The sequence below is a fragment of the Grammomys surdaster genome, unplaced genomic scaffold (genome assembly GCF_004785775.1).
Source record: "Grammomys surdaster isolate TR1022 unplaced genomic scaffold, NIH_TR_1.0 125125, whole genome shotgun sequence".
Classification (NCBI taxonomy): domain Eukaryota; kingdom Metazoa; phylum Chordata; class Mammalia; order Rodentia; family Muridae; genus Grammomys; species Grammomys surdaster.
Genome location: NW_021620026.1, coordinates 474,793 through 497,313, shown reverse-complemented (window position 1 = coordinate 497,313; position 22,521 = coordinate 474,793). Strand labels below are relative to the sequence as shown.

The 22,521-nt window shown below is 37.3% G+C and overlaps 1 protein-coding gene across 1 annotated transcript; it reads left to right on the top strand.

Moving 5' to 3' along the window:
• Positions 1–12,024: 12,024 nt before the first annotated feature.
• LOC114637010 (olfactory receptor 6C76-like) lies at positions 12,025–13,005 on the top strand. The gene has a single exon (XM_028785141.1). It carries the CDS (start codon positions 12,025–12,027, stop codon positions 13,003–13,005), a length of 981 nt encoding a protein of 326 aa, XP_028640974.1.
• Positions 13,006–22,521: the final 9,516 nt, after the last annotated feature.

Genomic DNA, 22,521 nt, shown 5'->3' with positions numbered 1-22,521 from the left:
TCTCTCTCTCTCTCTCTCTCTCTCTCTCTCTCTCTCTCTCTCTCTCTCACACACACACACACACACACACACACATACACACACACACACACAAAGAGAGAGAGAGAGACAGAGATGGAGAGAGACAGAGATAGACAGAGAGAGACAAAGTGGTAGCAAGGTTCCTTCATTTAAGGACACACATGTCATCTTCAGATTTTAGTTTAATGTATTATCATCAATTGCCATAACTAATCAAGTTGAATACTATCATTGTTATGGTTACTGTGTTCTTGTTTCAGAAGTCTAAATGAAGCTTAGGAAATAATTTTCCTTTTAGTTTAATTAATATTTCAATTGCTTTAATTTCTGTTGTTACCTTATACTCTGTATATACTCTATTCCAATACCAAGTCTGGTAAAGCCACTGTTAATAAGCTATTGTGTTTGTTTTCTGCAGTGGCAATAGTGAAATGGAACCAGTATTATAAACTAATATTGAGGTAGAAAAGATAAAAACGCATACATAGAAATATGGGTTCTGTTGGATTGTAGAGGCAGGAAATATCAAGACAAAACCATGTATAAATCTATTGAGATAAAGATTTTTATTTATGAATCATGAACTTGGAGGATAAAAGATTAGTGAATCTAAATTATTAAGTAAGAGAAACTGTTAACTGTAAACATTTTCTCCATCATTTAGTAATTCTTTGAATAAATATTGAAAACATCAAGGATTTTGAGAACTGTATGGTCTGCAAAGAATGAGCTGAGTTTCAAAAGCACAATATATCATTGAGTAAATTAAAAAGTCTTAGGAAACATGTAAACTATCTCTGGCTACCCTTCATGTAAAAAGATGTTACAGAACCAAGGGCACACATCAGTATTCAAATCCTTCTGTAGTCTGTATAAGGTACCAAGTTTGATACTTATCATGGGAAAAGTTTGTACATACCTCCATTGGGCTAATTAACAAGTAGATAACTATGTAGTATATTTTGACAGCGGTATTAGCCAATGAAATTGTGACTTGGGCCAAGGAAACAAATCAGTGCCATTCTCAGCCATCATCAGAGAAGCTTTTTCCTGCAACAGATGGGAACAAACACAGAGACTAAGAGGCAGACATAATGGACAGAGTGAGAGACCTAAGAACACTCTGCCCTAATTGAGATGCCTATATCAAAACACTCCTGGCAGAGCTTAGTGAACCTCAAGGAAGAGGAGATAGAAAGAGTGTAAGAGCCAGACAAAATGGCGGAAACCAGGAGAACAAGGTTCTTTAAGTCTATGAAGACAGTTTATATGAACTCACAGAGACTCAAGTATGAAGCACAGGGCCTGAATAAGTTTGAAATAGATCATATCTATCTGTCTGTCTGTCTGTCTGTCTGTGTTTTTATGAAATTCCTGAGTGTTGGAACAATGGGGTCTCTGTTTCTTGTTCATTCTCTTGGTCTCTCTTCCTTTCTGTTTGCTTGGTTCAATTCCAATATGTTAGGTTTTTTTTTTAATCCTTTAAAACTCATTTTATTATAAAAAAAAAAGTTAACACTTCCCTAAAAAAAAATAAAAGTATTTGGGTTTTTTTTTTTTTTTTTTTTTTTTTTTTTTTTGCACAGCTAGCATACTGAAGATGACAAAAGTAACAATATTTCTAGAGAAAATTCTTTCCTGGGGAATTTTTGTCATCAAATACATGAACAAGTTAAATTTTTATAATTGTCATGACATTATATGATAATACTTTATTTCTTAAGACTACCAAGTAGGTCACTTAAACTCTCTAAAATATGCATTAATGTGAATAAAATATTTTAATACCAATATGAACAATAAGATAGATATTCAAGGACAAATTAAACTACTTTACAATAATATCAGGGATGTTTCAAGAAAAATAATTTGGACTTTATCATAGGTGTAAGGTTAAGAAAAGATATTCCAAGAAGGGGAAATATCCTGAACAGAAGAAATGTGGTGGGCTCAACATGTCCTTTGGAGTAAGGAACAGAGTTGTTACATCTATAACAAGAAGGGAAAGGAAATGTTATTTCTGTAGAACATTCCTTTCACATTCAAATGATTGTGAGGATATCTCTAAAAGAGTTCCCAGATTTACACAAAGAACATCATGACAGTAATGACACTTGAAACACAAAAGTTAGAAGCTCCACACTTAAGAGTATAGTTTTGTTGAACTTCAACAATTACATTTAGAAGCTATTCCTGGACATACTATGCCAAAATAAAGACTACACTAGAAATTGAATCTATGAATGAAACTTCATTTATATTAGCAATCAGAAATATCAATTTAACATTAAAAAGAATTTCATTTTTAAATTATCAAGTCTGCCTTCATCTTTTTTATTCTTCTTGAGAAAAAGTCAAAAAGTTAAATAAAAATACCATGTTGCTTAAAACAGAATATAATAACTAAAAAATAAGTTACAATAGACACAGACAGAAGGAATTATTACATTTAAATTTAGCCAATATGAATTGCTTTAATTATTTTGATTCCAAAATCAATTTTTCAAAAATCTTATAAATATAGACATGAAATTGAACATAAGGAGAATACCTTAAAAGAATATATGCACAGTAATACTTTGACAAAGTGATCTGAGTCCTTATATTTGAATGTCCTACCAGAATACTGACCTGAACACAGACACTGTTATCCTCTCTGAATTTGTCTAACTCTAAACCAGTCTATGGGTTGATTTTCTCACTGTGAGAGTCATCTTCATTGCCTAATTTATTTCAGAATTGTAGTTAATTGTGTATTTTACGTCATTTTCTACTCATTACTCACATTGCCACCAAATGAATTAGTCATGGTATTTAAGAGTTTTCCCAATATTATAGCTTAAGTGAGAGAGTCAAAAGGGAATAAAAATTCTTGTGAGATTTTGAGATCCACACCAACATTTCCCAAGGATATATGAGGTTTTGTGCTTTGCAAATGTTTTCCCCAGACAAAACTGTATTTAAAATGATGAACCTTCAAAGACTATAAACTTTTTCTCCAAAATCCTCAATGCATGCTACACAAATAAGTGCGCAAACATTTGAAAAAAAGAAACCAAACAAAAACTATTATTTTCATGAAACCTCAGTAATGTTGGACTCCCTTATGTACCTTTACTCAAGACCAAGTAATTATAAAGTAACTGGTTTGTTTTAGCTGATGTTTCTGAAGACTGGAAGCCCCCATCTTAAATCTAGTGGCCTTCCAGCTTCATTGTTCTTTATCTGGTGACAGAGAGCAGAAGTAAAGGAGCTCAGGTAGAGGGAAAGAGCTGTCATAATGAACCCACTCCCATGAAAAATGAGTTAATTTCTTTTAACTATCCAAGCCCATTTCTTAGTCCCACCTCCCAACACCTATGCATTGAGGAACTAAGGTTCTGACATAGGAGCATAAGAGGACCAACTCAAATAGTAACAGATTATTTATGGTCAATTTTCCACCCAAATGTAGCCCAGACTGATTTCAGTTTTCACTTAGTTCAAAGGATGTATTCATCTTTCTCTAGAATAGAATCTTACATTTTTTAATACCTTTTTGTAGACCTCCAACTTGGTTTTTCCCTTGACTACTACCCAGGAAGAAGATTTAAGGAAAAACTTACAACTTAATTTATTGGCTTCTCTGATGAAGAGCTGAACACATATTGAGATTAATTTCTGTTTCCACATACATATATATATAATCCTCTACCCAAGTATTGACAGTGGTAGAGCTTTTAAATATTTGTGTAATAATTTCTCATTTCTGAAACTTCATAGGAATGAAGCCATGAGATCTATATCATTTTATTATAAATGAATAAAATGGATGGTTTTGGCTTCTTTGTAAAAAATCAAGTGACCATAGGGTTTAAATATAGGTTTTCAATTCTATTCTACTGATCTATCTGTCTGTCTCTGTACCAATACCACACTGTTTTTATCACTATTGCTCTACAGCAGAACTTGAAGTCAGGGGTGGTGATTTCCTCCAGAAGTTCTCTTAGTGTTGAGAATAGATTTCGCTATACTGGGTTTTTTGTTATTCCAGATGAATTTGAGAATTCTTTTTTCAATCTCTGTGAAGAATTGAGTTGGAATTTTATGGGGTTGCACTGAATCTGTAGATTGCTTTTGATAAGATGGTCATTTTTACTATGTTAATCCTGCCAGTTCATGAACATGGAGATCTTTCCATCTTCTGAGGTCTTCTTCTATGTCTTTCTGTAGAGACTTGAAATTCTTGTCATATAGATCATTCACTTGTTTGGTTAAAGTCACACAAACCATCCAGTGGGAAAAAAACAACATATTCAACAAATGGTAGTGGCTCAAGTGGGGTTGGCATGTAGAAGAATAAAATTGATCCATTCTTATCTCCTTATGCAAAGCTCAAGTACAAGTGAATCAATGACCTCCAAATAAAATGAGATATACTTAATCTACCAGAAGAGAAAGCAGGAAAAAGCTTCAAACACATCGACACAGGGGAAATCTTTCTGAACAGAACTCCAATGGCTCAGGCTCTAATATCAACTATAGACAAATGGGATCTCATAAAATTAAAAGTCTTTTTTGTTAAGCAAAGAATATTGTCAACAGGACAAAATGGCAACCTACAGATTGAGAGAATATCTTTATCAACCCTACATCTGATAGCGGACTAATATCCAATATATACAAAGAACTCAAGAAGGTAGACTCCATAGAACCAAATAACCCTATTTTTAAAGGGGGTACAGAACTAGAGAAAGAATTCTTCACTGAGGAATCTTGAATAGCCAAGAAGCACCTAAAGAAATCTTCAACATCCTTAGTCATCAGGGAAATGCAAATCAAAAAGACCCTGAGATTCCACCTCATACCAGTCAGAATGGCTAAGATCAAAAATTCAGGTGGGAACTGGGAATAGCCACTAGAAAGTCCCAGATGCTAGGAAAGCAAGAGAAAGAGAACCAAAGGGAATGATGTTAGCTGAAATACAGAACTAAGGGGAGGGAGAACCAGTAGATACCATAACCAGAGGTTAGTCACATTCTCAGTTTGAGGTTTGGGGCCACCCACTCATCTCAAAATATTAACCCAGAATTGCTCCTGTCAAAAGAAAATGCAGGGAAAAAGAGTGGGACAAACACTGAAGGAAAGGACATTCGGAGACTGCCCAACCTACAGATTCATTCCATCTGCCGACTCCAAACCCAGACACTATTGCTGATGTCAAGAAGCACTTGCTGATGGGAGCCTAGTATATCTGTCTTCTGAGAGGCCTCGAGGGGAGTCTCCAAGGCCTGACACTATTGTTGATGCTATGGTGTGCTTACAGACAGGAACCTAGCATGGGTGCCCTCTAAGAGGCCCAACAAGTAGCTGACCTAGACAGAGACAATACTTACACCTAACCAATGGACAGAAGCTGGGGACTCCTGTGTTAATTTAGGGTAAGGCTGCAAGAAGCTGAGGACTAGGGTGACCCCATAGGAAGACCAACAATCTCAACTAACCTGGACTTCTGAGGTCTCAGACACTGAGCCACCAACCAAGCAGCATACACTAGCTGATATGAGGCCCCTGACACATATACAGTAGAGGACTGCTAATCTGGTCTCAGTGAGACAAGAAGTATGTAACCTTATAGAGACTTGAGGTCCCAGGGTTGAGGGATATCTGGTTGGAGGAAAACATCCTTTGGAGTTGAGGGAGGAGGAATGGGATGAGGAACAAAAGATGCAAAATAATTTCACAACAAGTTCAAACAAATTCAAATTATAAACTGAATATGGAGTTACAACAGAGATGTTTACATGTGTTTCCACTAATCTAGTTATCTAGTCATTATCTGCTACTAGCTCCATGGGTCATTTAAAGTCCAAAACTACAATTATTGGGTCTAAGTTAACATGGTATGTGAAGAGGCAAATATCTACCTATTGCCTCTTAGCATTGAAGCTTTGTATAGATAAACCTAGTCAATACTTTATATTTTGTTCTTACACCTAAAATAAATCATTCGTTACCTTTTACGACTTTTAGTTATCAAATAATGGTTTCACAGTCTAAATGAGTGTTTTCCTTAATCATAAATCTGTATCATGCCTACTTTCTATCCTTATGTAAATAGCTCATGACACATGAAGGCTTGCAGGACCTAATTGTAGCCTTTTTTATAAAGGGCTCAATAATCACTAGTATAAATTTAGGATTAATTCCATAATTTTATGAAATTATCATTAAGAATTAAGAAATCATCTAATTGTCTGCATAGCATAGCTACAAAAGTGTACATCTTCAATGATCTGCAAAAAATCTGCCCAATAGGGTAGGCTAATGCCCAGGGATTTTTAGACCAATATAATAATGACAAGAAAGGCATTTTGGCTGCAAGAAACAGTCCTGAGATGAGATTTCTGAAAGCTTTGAAATTCAGAAATATCCATTGCAGACTATGTAAGATGATGTGTCATCTCCAGTACATTACTTGAATGCTCCTTAGCCTTTTCTAGATGCCTCCTGACACAAGTTCATTATATGGGCTAAAACAATTATTTTTATGAATGAAGATGGATGGGTTAAAATCAGCCCTGGGTAACAATTTGTATCTAAAGTTTAGAGATTGGGTAACAATTCTAATTGTGTGGGTATCTTGTTAATTGAGCATAAGTCCATTGGATATTCTTTAAGTTTTAAGAGTCTTCATTCTACCGAGCATGGAAGATATTATCTGGGACTCAACAGAGCTTTGTGGGGGCATTTTGAACATGGGGTGAGGCCCAGATAGCTACCAGAGCTGGACAGCGCCTCTGCATTTCAAAATTGCACATTTCTTCTGTTTCTATTTTGTAGAATAGTTTGAAGAGTATTGGTATTAGGTCTTCTTTGAAGATCTCATAGAATTCTGCACTAAACCCATCTGGTCCTGAGCTTTTTTAGGTTGCGAGATTTTAATGAATGCTTCTATTTTTTTAGGTGTTATGGAACTGCTTAGATGGTTTATCTGATCCTGATTTAACTTTTATACCTGGTATCTCTCTAGAAAATTGTCCATTTCATTCAAATTTTCCAGTTTTGTTGAGTATAGGCTTTTGTAGTAAGATCTGATGATTTTTTGAATTTCCTTGGTTTCTGTTGTTATGTCTCCCTTTTATTTCTGATCTTGTTAATTTGGATACTGTCTCTATGCCCTCTGATTAGTCTGGCTAAGGGTTTATCTATTTTGTTGATTTTCTCAAAGAACCAGCTTCTTGTTATGTTGATTCTTTGCATAGTTCTTTGTTTCTATTTGGTTGAGTTCAACCCTGAGTTTGATTATTTCCTGCTGTTTACTCCTCTTGGGTGTATTTCCTTCTTTTTGTTCTAGAGTTTTCAGGTGTGCTGTCAAGCTGCTAGTGTGTGCTCTCTCCAGTTTCGTTTTGGAGGCACTCAGAACTACGAGTTTTCCTCTCAGCATTGCTTTCATTGTGTCCCATATGTTTGGATATGTTGGGCCTTCGTTTTCTTTAAATTCTAAAAAGCTTTAATTTCTTTCTTTATTTCTTTCTTGACCAAGTTATCATTGAGTATAGCATTGTTCAGCTTCCACAAGTATATGGGCTTTCTGTTGTTTATGTTGTTATTGAAAACCAGCCTTAGTCTGTGGTGATCTGATAGGATACATGGATTTATTTCTATCTTCTTGTATCTATTGAGGCCTGTTTGTGACCAATTATATGGTCAATTTTTGAATTGTCAACCTAGGAATATCGAATGGCTGAGAAGCACTTAAAGAAATTAAGCAACAATTAAAAACAATGACTTCATGAAATTCACAGGCAAATGGATAGAACTACAACATATCATCCTCAGTGTGGTATCCCAAACACAAAAGAACACACATGGTACATACTCACTAATATGTGGATATTAGCCCAATGGCTCACAATGCCTGTGATACAACCCACAGACCATATGGAGCTCAAAAGGAAGGAAGACCAGGTTGTGGATGCTTCAGTCCTGCATTGATGGGGGAACAGGATGATCATTGGAGATGGAGCAAGAGAGGGACCTAGGAGGGAGAGAGAAGGGGAAAGAAATAAGGAGGGCAGTATCAGGAACTGGAGGAGATGTGAGAGAAGTACAGAGGGTCAGGAAATTGAATAAAAATAGGTAGCAAGTGGGATGAGGAACTGGGGATAGCTATTGGAAGGTCCCAGACACTAGAGAAATGTGAGGCTCCCAGGATACAGTGGGATTGACTTTAGAAGTAATGCACAGAGAAGGGGGAGATAGAAGCTGTGGAGACCACCTCCGATATATAGCCACAGTCCCTGGCCAAGGGATGGAGCCCTACTCCAACCTCAAAGTTGTTTTAACCCAGAAATGTTCCTGTCCAAAGGAACAACAGGGACAAAAAAAAAATGGAACAGAGACTGAAGGAAGGACCAACTGAGCAACCAGCCCACCTGGGGATACATCACGTATGCAGACATCAAACCCAACACTATTGCAGTGGTCAAGAGGCACTTGTAGACAGGAACCAAGTGTGGTAGTTTTGGGGGAGGTCTGGCCAGCAACTGACCAATACAAATGTGGATGCTTGGAGCCAACCATCAGGCTGAACTCAGGGAACCTGGATGGGGAGCTGGCAGATGGACTAAAGGAGTATAGGAGGATTGCAACTCCACTGGAAGAACAACATATGCTGGCCTAACCACTCAGTTCTCCCAGAGACTAGACCACCAACCAAGGAGTATACCTAAATGGATCTTTGGCTCCAGATACATATGTAGCAGAGAATGGCCTTTCCCAACAGCAATGGTAGGGGAGGCCCTTGTTCCTAGGGAGGTTTGATACCCCAGAGTAGGGGGATGCTGGAGTGGTGGGGAGGGAGAGTGTGGGTGAGTTGGGGAGCACTCTCATAAAGGCAAAAGGGCGGGGGGAGGGCAGATGTGGGATGGGTTGGTGAGGGAGGGGTAACCAGGAAGTGGGATATCATGGGATTGGAGTGGTTGGTGGAGGGAGTAACCAAGAAATGGGATATCATTTGAGATGTAAATGAGTGGAATGGTCAATAATAATAAAAGAAAAGAATTAAGTTAAAAAAATTAAAAAGAAATTTAAAAAATGGAATTAAAACACAAACAAACAAAAAACGAAAACAAAAGTAGTTTTTTTATGCCCAGTTCTTGGGAACCACAGAAAAACTCCAAGAATTGCAAGTGTAATGTAATATAACAAAGAGCCTTTCACAATTCAGACCTGGATTACACACCTTTTCCACTGTGCAAGTTAGGAATGCAATGCCTGTGTCCAAGGGCTTGGAGTGTTTTTATGTTTATATGCATAATACGCAGGGATCCTTGGATTTTGGGATTATGTGACTGGGGAGGTGACAAGGAGGTGAAGCCATCCTTCAAACTTGGTATCTTTAAGACAGAAGAGCAGAATCATGCAGGTGGGGGGGGGGGGGGACCCTTCTGACCTGGGAAGTAACTTTATGGTGCTATCAGAAGTTAGTGTAGTCTTACAAACTGGTCACAGCTGTCTGGGAACACTTAATTGACTTTCTCTCAAGATTTAAGAGGGAGCCACTTATCATTTCAAGGATGTTTGGTCCTTGTTCCCTTCAAGGACAGGAGCCATCTGCACCATAGGAATGTTAGGTATCTAACAAGGAGATGTCAGCCTCTGTGACACAGAGGCTGGGGTATGTTGCCTTTTGTCTGTTCCCAAAGCTGGCATCTGGTGCTCCCATGGAGGGAGGGGTTTCTTTGGGGGAAGGGATTGCCACCATGAAAAGAGGAATTGCAATATTTGCTAGGCTGAGCCCTCTCTGATTGCCATCTCTGAAAGGCCTGAGGCATATATGCTGGGAAAGGGGGAAAGGAAAGGGGAGCTCTAACTGCTCAAGCAGCAGGAAAGTGCAGAGGCAGGTTTCCTGCATCTCTTCAGTTTATGTCAAGATAAAAAACACAAAGATATCTGATTTTGAGGGATGTTGGTAATATGATGTATCATATTCTTTTAAAATAGCAGACCAAAAAAAAAAAGACTGACAGGATCTTAAAATATATTATTTACCACAAATTTTCAGTTAAAAACAGAACAACATCGTCCATTAATACATATGTAAAGTAGCTATGTTAAAACTGTGAGGAAATATATTGAAGAAGACAATAGTGACTCTCATGACCATAGGTTTTGGTTGGAGAAGGTAGGAGGATAAGAATTTCAAGTCAATCCTTGCCTACATAGCAGGTTCAAGGCCAGCTGCATCTTTTCATTAGACCTCTACTGTACCTTTACTTCCAAGTTTTAAACTGATTTTTCCTCATGTTGAGGATAACATATATTCTGTGTCACTATGCCACAATTGTCCTCCACCCTCAAAATGGAGTCCCAGGCTGCATTGGAATCTCTCAAGAAAGACACAGCCTAAAAACCCACTACTGTTTTACAGACTGGAGTAACTCAGAGTGGCACATAGTCTATCTCAGTACTGTCCTATGAAAATCAATGTGAGAAGATAACTATATTTTGTTGTTAGATCTCATCTTTTCAAAAATGCCTAGCTGGTTACTTACATATAAATTCGGCAATCTCTTGGAATGTAGGTTACATAAACAACCAATTAAATATGATTGCTGGAAGTAATATTCTAGTTGTAAATGCTAGTAGCATATTATTATTATTATTTATCCCCGAGGTTATTACACATTTCCATGTTTTGTAGACTATTTTTAAAGTTATGTGTTGCAAACATAATATAATTGCTGTCCCCCCCAGGGAAACTTAATGCTAACATTCCTTTGGGAAATTTTACAATAGTTTGAATATTTTTATAGCAATGAATCTCTCACCTAGAGATGTCTTATTTAGATATTGTAAGGAATATATAGATTCCTAGATGTTGGATGGGGAAACATATAAAGAAGATGTTTTAATGCATGATTTGAGATTATATGTCAGGAATCCTGTGAAGAAATGACCAGTTTTGTGGGAGGAGAGACATAAACACATATTTCTCTTTGTGTTACAGGACCATGGCATGAATTTTGTTTAAGAGAATTAAGCATATTATTGTGTTCTTGATACTTAAAATTGGTAAATATTTGTAAGTTGTTTATAAACAATATTTCAGCTTTATTTACTGTCTTCTCATGCATTTCTATATATAGCTTGTATAATGAAAGATATAAGCTATTTAGTATGGAAAATGTGGAATATTTCTTTAATATTTGAGCATCCATTATTTAGACTGATCAAGTCAAGTTTGTGCTACTGACATAGATTTTTAAGATAGTTATAAGGCAAATTAAAATATCTCTATATTTCAGTTGTTGGTTATGAATTATGGATACATGCTGTAAAATAAATTACGTTCTTTTTGTTTGATGCTTAAGTAAATTTCAAAATCTTTTTCAGCAATTATATACATATGGACTAAAACTACTATGTTAGTTGTATTTCAGATATCAAGAATAAAGGTTACAATTTTAAGATCTCTTATAATGCAAGGAGATAAAGTTTATGCTGGAGTCTTTTTTAAAAGAGGAATATTTTTTAATTGTTTAAAATAGAAAAACACAATGACATTTATTGCTTTGTTTAAAAAATATTGCTAGAAACTACATTGTTTACTTTTATATTTTGTTGTGTAGACTACTCCTTTATATAATTAAGTTGATCACTGATTTCCACAATAAACAAGTATTTCATTTTATAGAAAAGATGACATAGGAAAAGTATAATGTCAATAATGATGTATTAGATGAATTTGTATTCAATTTGTACATTTTATAGAATAGTAAAGTAATAGATGGTGGCAGAATGACAACATAGAGTAATCTTCCTCTAAATATAGAAAATGTATCTTCAGAGATATGATCAAATGTAAACAATATAAGACACAGAAAGAGGAAGATAGAGAGATAAAAGGGGCATAGACACACAGACACACACACACATAGAGAGAGAGATAGAGACAGAGAGAGAGAGAGACAGATCTATGCTTGTCTTGTGGTTCATGTTTGTGTTTCCATGTTTTCTATGTTGATTTTATCAGTTAGATTTGTTGTAGACAAAGCATCAGAGATGAGGAACAGAACTTCAGTGACATACTTCATTCTTCTGGGTCTAACAGATGATCCTGAGCTTCAGGTTGTAATTTTCTTTTTTCTGTTTCTGACATATGTGCTGAGCATTACTGGAAATTTAACCATCATTACACTCACTCTGCTGGATTCCCACCTGAAGACTCCCATGTATTTCTTCCTCAGGAATTTCTCCTTCTTAGAAATCTCATTTACCTCTGTCTGTAACCCTAGGTTTTTGGTCAGCATCTTAACTGGGGACAAATCGATTTCCTATAATGCTTGCGTTGCCCAACTATTTTTCTTTATCTTCCTTGGCTCAACAGAGTTTTTCCTTCTGGCATCCATGTCCTATGATCACTATGTGGCTATTTGCAAGCCCCTGCACTATACAACCATCATCAGTAACAAGATCTGCCACCAGCTCATACTCAGCTCCTGGCTGGCTGGTTTCTTGGTAATTTTTCCTCCACTGGCCATGGGCTTGGAGCTAGATTTCTGTGACTCCAACATTATTGACCACTTCACATGTGACTCTGCTCCTTTGCTGCAAATATCCTGCACAGACACAAGCACCTTGGAGCTCATGAGCTTTGCATTAGCTTTGATCACGCTTATGACCACGCTGATGCTGATAATTCTCTCTTACATCTGTATTCTCAGAACTATTCTGAAATTCCCCTCAGCCAAACAAAGGGAAAAGGCTTTCTCAACCTGCTCCTCACACATGATTGTTATCTCCATATCCTATGGAAGCTGCATCTTCATGTATGTGAAAACATCTGCCAAGGCTGGAGTTGCTTTGACAAAGGGCGTGGCCATGCTCAACACCTCTGTTGCCCCCATGCTGAATCCTTTTATCTACACTTTAAGAAACCAGCAGGTGAAACAAGCATTTAAGGATCTTGTGAGAAAAAAACTTGCCTCAAAACACTGATCTGATATGTCTTACATATGATACATTTATTACATGTCAATCTGTCTTTAGGCTGGCAGTGTTTGTGTATTTAAAGCACATTAGGCAAGGAAATTACAGTCTTTTATGAATAAGAAACTAACACCTAACTTTTTTACTATCTGTCTCACTATCTGTGCTAAAAAGTCAGAAAAGTTTTATTTTAGTCAATCAATCTGATTTACTAAGATTTATTCTTCCCTGAGTGTACCCAGCAGAAACCCCAATCTTTAAAGTGTATTTTTCATAGAGTTCTAAAGCCTATAGTAAAATGAGACCTAGAATCTGTAACCTACTCTCATGGTCTGTCAACATTTTTCAGTTGACACTGTTTACCCTGCACTAATTATGCTGTTTGAATTAGCTCAGGAGAAGATACCCCAAGAAGATACCTGGAGTAATGGCCTCATCTAGCTATGTGCTTTTCTATGTTTAATGATCTCCAAAGCAAAAGGAAGACTTCAAATATTGGCCATATAAAGTCAATTTTAAGATTTTTCTCAGGAAAAGATATAAAATGAATCATATAGGAGAAAGCTCCCCACAAAAATGCAACATGCAAAAGCCAAAATTCAAAACTTTAGACAATGAGGAAAAGGGATTATAGCAATCTGCTCAGCTTTGCTGGAACTGTGTCAATTAACTCTGCTGGCTGAATAACTCTTGCTGTTTCCAAATGACTTGGCTGTGCCAATTAAGGAGTATGATATGGGAATTACAAATACAGTACATTAAACAGTACATTTATAGTACGGAGTTCTCAATAAACACAAAAGGAAAAGAAAACAAAACACAATGTTAAAAAGGAAAAGGGAGATACAAATTATTTTACTGAACATGAAACAATTTAAAATTTATTAAAACCCACTTAAAGATTCAAAATAGAATTCTATTTCTGGTGATGATAGCAAATTAACAGAAAAATGTATATTTTGCAAATTATTGTTTTTAGAATATTTTCATATTTATTGTGATTTTATTTTTATAGTGGTTTAAACAACAAAAAATAAAGTACAGCATTAAGAAAAATTCATGAATTGTTATTTTCTCAGGGAGGAAAAAGAAGTGAAAGGAATGTGATTCTATTTCAATTAAATATATTGAAAGAGAATAATTTCATGCTTGTCAAAATGTTCTAATTATAGTTATTACTGAAATAAATGGGAAATAACATATATCAATTTTTTAAAAATTTTGAATGATGAGGAAACCTGAGTCTCTGGACTAATCCTATCTAGACACTTCTCTTACCAAAGGGAGTTATTTAGATATTTAGTAGTTTATATTTTTACTGTGTCCTTGCTAATCAATTTTCTTCATTCAGGTTTCCTAATCTACTTTTGAAAGGTTTGTATATGGTAGTATGTAGGGAAGCGGACTGTGCAACCAGACAGAAGAACAAGTTATATAGTAGCAAGTTCAGGTCCCTGACAAATCTCATAACTGAGAACATCAGGAGTTCCAACTAGCTCTGGACCAGGTTCCTCTCCTAGAGCACATAACCACGACACTCCCCTAAGAGGACCACGACAACCAGTCATGTAACATAGAACTTAGAGTTCTCCATGCTAATGAGCTACATAGATAGGCCCCAGTTGCTTAGCCAGTGAGCTTTCCTTCGTGGACATTCCTTTTTGTGAAAGGCATTTAATCTATTGTTCACCCTGAGTAAAGTATATACATCCCCATCTGCCATGAATGAAGCAGTTTGGATAAGCAAGGACTGTCTTCTTCATCAAGGATTTGGGAAGGAGGAAGGCCTTCATCATTTAGAGCCACGCCTAAGACTCCACAGAATCCCCTCTAAACTCCTGGCACTCACTCAGAGCTAAGCTGGATTCCCTCCATCCCAGGCTCATAGTGTCCAGGACTCCTATTCCTAACTCTTCAGGTCCCCAGCAGTGTCTAGGTACACAGGAGGATGGGAAACACAGCTCCTGTCCCAGCCTCTGCTGTGCTGGGACACCTATCTTAGACTGGGTTTTGCCTCCCATGAGTGGCACATGTTGATGCTCTGGCACCTCAGCAGTGAGGGAAAAATGCAGCCTAATGACTTTGCATTTTGCCTTCCCTGAGGGGCACTCCAGCAGCATTCTGACATCCCAGAGGAGAGGAGAGGAGAGGAGAGGAGAGGTGAGGTGTGAATGCAAATGCACAGTAGTATATAAAAAATATTTGGAGTTGGACAGTGGTGAACCACATCATTAATGCCAGAACTTGGGAGGCAGAGGCAAGTGAATCTGTAAGTTTAAGGTCAGCCTGTTCCAGGACAGCAAGGGCTACAAAAGAGAAACCTTGTCTCCAAAATCAGCGCGTGCATGTGTGTGTGTGTGTGCGTGTGCGTGTTTCCAATAAACAGAAAAAAAGAAAAATGACAACATTCTACTCTCTGAGTTTGACTATTTTCATTATTGTATGTTTGTGGGAATTCATAGTACCATTCCAGAGCTAGCTTACTTGAGTTTGTATAATGTCTTCCAAGTTCATCTATGGCATGGTGTATGGCAATATTTCCTTTTTGTTTTTACAAAGATATTATTTGAATAATATTCAAATCTATGTATATGACACATTTTATTAATCCACTAACTTCTCGAGAGACATTAAAGTAGTTTGAACATCTTGATTCTTGTGAAGGATGATGTAATGGGCATACAGGCATGTCTTGACTCCTTTGTGAATTTTGAATGCATAACAAAAATGTGACTAGTGCATTATTTATGACTCTATCTTTAAAATGGTTTTGTAGTCATTTATTAATTCACATGTGTATTCTAGAGAGTATGTGTCATGTTCCACACAACACTGGCATTGGGTCTGAAAAGAACTAGGAAGAATCAGTTCTGTCCTTCCATCACCCACATGGGATCAAGTTGTCAGGCTTGATGTCAAATACCCATACCTGTGTTATCAATCCTGAGGAACATTCAGAATACTTTTTATAAAATCTGCATCATTTTAACATTCCCAATGGCACATACACACATTCCCACTAAAATAGCTAAATAGTATCCTCTGATACTCAAAACCTTTAGCTATTTTAGGTGGGAAATAACACAGTCTCACTGCCTTTTGGTTTTTCTTGATTAAAACCTTTTCTAGCTATGTGCTCCAGGCATATGCTACCTGATTCAGACTCCTGAATGCTAGGATTACAGATACACTCCATTGCCCTTGGTTCCACACTACTTGGAAAAACATAAATTCAGCTCCTTTGTTGAGGTTTTACAAATACATACTTTTTTTATTTCTGTCAATTTTGCATACAAGCCTTCACAGTGAAACTTAAACATACATAAATTAAAAATAAAAATGAATCCTAAAAAATCGACTTGTTTATTTAGAAATAAATTCAGTTATGATTTCTCAAATTTGTTAAGCTCCAGAGTGTTTTAACCATTGTGTCTTTCTAGTGTAGTTTGAAATCAGAATGTGTGGTGTCTTTGGAATAGCAATCTTTGGGCCATCCATGCTAACTAAATGTTTCTATTTTCAGTGAAAACTTCTGTAAGAATTTTCATAGGATTTTACATTGAATACATACATCATTTTGTGCAAAGTTGTCATGTAAAAATATTGTCTCCTTGTCATTAATGGGATTTATATTTATTTGTGTCAGTGTTTGCAGTTTTCAGTAATAGATGTTTTCATCTTCTTAGTTACATTTATTCTAAAGCATTTTGTCTTCTTTTTCATGCTCCTATGAACACAATTATTTTCTTGTAGGACCCTAAAGGGATGCTATGCCTTGGCTGACTTTCTGTGTGCTGCTGTCTACTAAGTAACATTCTGCGGTTCCTCTTTGATCAAAAACATCTTGACTAAAGCATGGTACTCCAGGAAGGAAATTTACACTTGACATCCAAGAAAACATCCTGTTGAAGGATGTTGCCCCAGGAAGGGAATTTACACTTGACATCGCATTGTGCCCCAGTTGAGTTCGTGTTTTTTCCTGAGTTTATGTTTTTCCTTCCCTGGCTTGGTGTATATATTGAACCTGCCCAGTAAAGGCATTGGCATTCTCTCATAACAGGTGACCCAAGTCTTAGTCTTTCTTTAATCCCCCAGGGCTACTCTCAAGCTCAGTACTGCAGGCAGCGCCGGAGCTGTCATTTTCTTAGTTTTATGTTTATGGTGTATTTATGTTTGTTTGTTTTTGTTTGTTTAAACAATGGAAACAATAATAATTTTATTTTCAATTACTTAATTTATTTACTTTACTTCCTGACCATAGTTTCCCTCCCCTCCCCTCCTCCTAGTCCTTCCCCACCCCCTTATATCACCCTAATTTACTCCTCTTCTTTTTATTTTCAGAAAAGGTGGTACCTTCCATGGATATCAACCCTCCTTGGCCTATCAAGTTGCCTTATAACTAGGAGCATCTTCTCTTATTGAGGCTAGAAGAGGCAGCCCAGTAAGGAAAAGGGCCTCAAAGCCAAGCAGCAGCGTCAAAGACAGCATCTGCTCCTGTTTTTGGAATCTCACATGAAGACCAAACTGTATAACTGTTATATATGGTCAGAGGACCTAAATCAGTCCCATACATGATCTGTGGTTGGTTGTTCAGTCTCAATGGGTCTCTATGTGGCCAGGTTAGTTGAATCTTTAGGCTTTCTTGTGGCATCCTTTACCCTTCTGGTTCCTGTAATTCTTCCTTCTCTTCTACCACTGGATTTCTTAAACTCTGCTTAATATTTTTCTGTGGGTCTCTGCATCCATTTCATCAGTCACTGGGTGAAATCTTTCTGATGCTGGCTATGCTAGCCTCCTGTCTGTAAGTATAGCAGAATATCATTGACAGTGTCAGAAGTAGGCATGAGTCTCAAGATAGGCTAGTCATTTGTTGCCATTCCTTAAATTTCTGTTCCATCTTTACTCATGCACATATAGGTAGAACAAGTTGTAGGTTGAAAGCTTTGTTGCTGGGTTGGTGTCCAAATGCCTGCCTTCATTGGAAATCTTGCATGATTACAGGAAATACATGGTTCAGGCTCTGTATGCCCAATTGCTAGGAGTCTTAACTAAGGTCACCCTCATAAATTCTTGGGAGTTTCCATTGCACTAGGTTTCTATCTCATTTCAGAGATACCCCTATTACAATTATCTCTCCCAGTAGTTGCTCTATTCCTCCCCACCACCTGATCGCTCCCGTTCCAATTCCTACTCCGCTGCTGTTGGGCCCCATTTTGGCCCTGGTTTGGGCCTTGTAGACAACCAGAGCCTGGCTCCAGTTTTGAGACCTATCTCAGTCACTTCCTTACTTGAGTGACTCAAAAAGACCCATTTGGCTCTGCCTCTGTCCCACTGTTGCTGATCTAGAGCTTTGCCATTGGCCCTGTCAGTTACCCCATTCCCTCCATCACTCTTCCCTCCCCGTACATCATCTCACCCCACCAAAACTACCCCTCCCTATGCAAGTTGAGTTCCTGCTTAGACAAGATTCCAGGCTGGGGTGTGCTTCTTTTGGGCCATTGACACTCAGTTCAGCCCTAGGACCAGCCTGGACCTGCCTTTAAGGCACTCCCCCATCCACTCTCCTTCCGCCATCCTCCTGAAGTTTTTTCTATTTGCCACTACTCAGTGAGATTCACCTATAATCCCTTGGGTACTCCTTTTAACTTAGCTTCTTTGGGTCTGTGAATTGTATCATGATTATCTTTTACTTTAGGGGAAATATCCACTTATAAGTGATCGTACACCAGGTTAGCCTTTCTGTGTTGGTATTCTAAGTGAAAATAATCAAATTTAACAATATAAGATTTAAAAAGATAAAATATGGTACATCATATTGAAGTTGGCCATGGCAAGCAAACAGCACAAAAAGAAGCCTAAGAACAGGAAGAAGAATCAGAGACCTTCTTGTTTACACTGTGGAGTCGCATAAAAATACTTTGGTGAAAGCTATAATACATATGAAGAAGACCTTATTTTATCATCTAATATGCTGTGGTCTTTAAAATTTTTATACAATTGCTTTGATTTTCATCTAAACTAGCATATATATATATATATATATATATATATATATATATGGTTTAAATCTTTAACAACATAATTTTGGTAGGGTAAAGATATTTTCAGAATGCACAAATAATTAGATATTCCATATTAACAGACTGAAACACTTCCAATGCACATAAAAACCCAAAATAATAAGCAAAAATATATCAAATGTATAATAGAAGATTTTTCTAGAATTTTACTTAATTACTATTGTTGGTAGAGAATGTTCATTTGCAAACCAGAGTACAGGACGCCAGGGGAGGCTATAGACAGCTTCATGGAGTCCAGTCTTTCCTTCCAGCTTTAAATGGGATTCTGATATCAAATACAAGTAATTAGGTTTCAAAACAAAGTACTTTTGCCTAGTGAGTCATCTAGCTAGCCCAAGCTCTAACAAATCTGTGATGGTAAAGATTAGCCCTTTGCTTTACCCAAGAGTCATGTTTAATACTATTCTAACTCTATCAACCATACTCTAACAAAAATCAACTATATAAAACATAATGCAAATAAATCACTTAAAATATTCAAGTAGCTATGGTTTTCACTTGTTAGAAGATACAATTTCAGCACTACTGAAACAGGAAGCTGAGTATCTTCATACAAAAAAATGAATGTTATTGTTTTTCTTAGTCTTGCTCAGATTGCTATTTTTATCTAGAAAGTGTTCATTACTAGATGAAATCCATACAGTCTTTCTTAAAGAATATAAATCAAAACATCTCACACAGTGTGTGGCATCATCTTATGATGCAAAGACAATTTTCTAAATATCCAAGCATACCTCAAAATCTGTTTCTCTGATAGAAAGCACATCAAATTAAAATAAAGAACTGACCCCCTCCCCCCACACACACACACCAGTGCTCAGTGTGATATTTATACAGGTAAATCAAACCATCAGGAAAGCAAACGCTACCTGGCCAGGTTTGCTTCTTCATCTGTAGAATGAGCAAAGAAACATCTTCAATGACCCTAATAAGAATGATAAAGATCCTGTGATCACATTTTCATACATCACAGGGAAATTTTAATACAAAAATCTACCGAGGGTTTCTTTTTTCTATACTTTATATCCAGAAACACTGTACCTCAAAAGTCACTGTTCTTCTGCCTTTTGTGATTATTAGACTTCTTACCTCTCCCCCGTATTCTTATGGTTGTCTTTATTCTTTCATTTATTCCTTGCTTATGCTCATGATTACTTCCTTTTTAATTAGATTAGGTATATATGACCACTCATTCCATCAGAAAAAATATATATCTGGAGGAGTCTCCTTGGTCACGAGGTGTTTTTATTAAACTATGGCACAAGCTAACCCTGTTTAAGAAGGCTGGACTGTCTGTCTAAACTTTCTGTGTTTTGGTTTTATTAAATATTAAACTAGTGTAATAGCATATAGCATGTTTTAAAAGTAAAATCTTATTTGTTTTAAAGATTGAATTAATCATTTATAGTGTTAATAAGGTCCAATGAATTGTTTGCTTTATTATTATGTAATATCTCCTTTTCTCATAAAGGAGTCACGCCTGTATTTTAGAGTGCATATATATATATATATATATATATATGAACACACACTGACATATACAGATAAACACAAACATAGATGTAGAGACACATGCAGACATACAGACACACACAAACACAGACATGTACATAAAGTCACTGACACATAAACCCACACACATATCCACAGACAGACACATAGAGAGTACACACAAATAGCCACACAGACACTCTTACACACAGATATATATGCAAGCATTCACACACACATTCAGAGAGAGAGAGAGAGAGAGAGAGAGAGAGAGACAGACAGACAGACAGACAGACAGACAGACAGAGAAGAGATAGGCATATATACAAACTACACACACAGGGGCAGGCACATGAATACATAGACAAACATGCACATACAATGAACAACAATAGACCCACAGATACATACATGAACAAACACAGATACACACAAACTCAAACAAAACAAAATGCACATGACACACACAGAGGCACACACTACAAACACATGCTCACACATACAGAAATATTCACATACACAATTACTCTGTGTCTGTTTCTGTCTTTCTTCCTAATTTATAGATTGAACTTCTATTCTAAAACTAACATGTTTTACCAATCCTTCATCTGATAGAGGGCTAATATCCAATATATACAAAGAACTCAAGAAATTAGACTCCAGACAACCAAATTACCCTATTAAAAAATGGGGTATAGAGCTTAACAAAGAATTTTCAACGGAAGAAACTCGAATGGCCGAGAAGCATCTAAAGAAATGTTCAGCATCCTTAGTCGTCAGGGAAATGCAAATCAAAACAACCCTGAGATTCCATCTCACACCAGTCAGAATGGCTAAGATTAAAAACTCAGGTGATAGTAGATGCTGGCGAGGGTGTGGAGAAAGAGGAACACTCCTCCATTGTTGGTGGGACTGCAAGATGGTGCAACCACTTTGGAAATCAGTCTGGCGGTTCCTCAGAAAATTGGACATAGCATTACCCGAGGATCCAGCTATACCACTCCTAGGCATATACCCAGAAGATGCTCGAACATATAACAAGGACATATGCTCAACTATGTTCATAGCAGCCTTATTTATAATAGCCAGGAGCTGGAAAGAACCCAGATGTCCTTCAACTGAGGAATGGATTCAAAAAATGTGGTATATTTACACAATGGAGTATTACTCAGCTATTAAAAACAATGAATTCGAGAGGTTCCTAGGTAAATGGATGGAACTAGAAATTATCATCCTGAGTGAGGTAAGCCAATCACAAAAGAAGACACATGGTATTCACTCACTGATTATTGGATATTAGCCTAGAACCTTGAAATGCCCAAGATGCAACTCACAGGCCACATGAAGCCCATAAAGAAGGAAGACCAAGTGAGGGTGATTCGGTTCTTCTTAGAAGGAGCAACAAAATACTCAAGGGAGCAAATATGGAGACAAAGTGAGGGACAGAAACTGAAGGAGGGGCCGTCTCAAGACCACCCCACCTGAGTATCTATCCCATGTGCAATCACCAAAGGTAGATGCTGATGTGGAAGACAGGAAGTGCATGCTGATAAGAGCCTGATATGGATATCTCCTCAGAGGCCTTCAAGAGTCAGACATATTCAGAGGCAGATGCTCACAACTAGCCATTGAACTGATCATGGGGTTCTCAATAGAGGAGTTAGAGTGAAGACTGAAGGAGCTGAAAGGATTTACGGCACCATGAGGAGAGCAACAATACCAACCAACCACAGCTCCCAGGGTCTAAACCACCAGCCTGGGAGCACTTAGGGGGGAATCCAGGGCTTCAGCTGAATATGTAAAAGTGGAGGGCCCTGCTGGGCATAGGTGGAAGAAGAGAACCTTGACCTCATGAAGGCTGGATGCCCCAGGGGGTGGGAATTTTGAGGGTGGGGAGGTGGGAGTGGGGGGGGGTGTAGATAGAGGTTACATCCACAGAGAAGAAGGAGGAGGG

Excerpts from the sequence above, each read along its gene's own strand:
- LOC114637010 (XM_028785141.1), top strand. The coding sequence starts at position 12,025 with ATGTTGATTTTATCAGTTAGATTTGTTGTAGACAAAGCATCAGAGATG.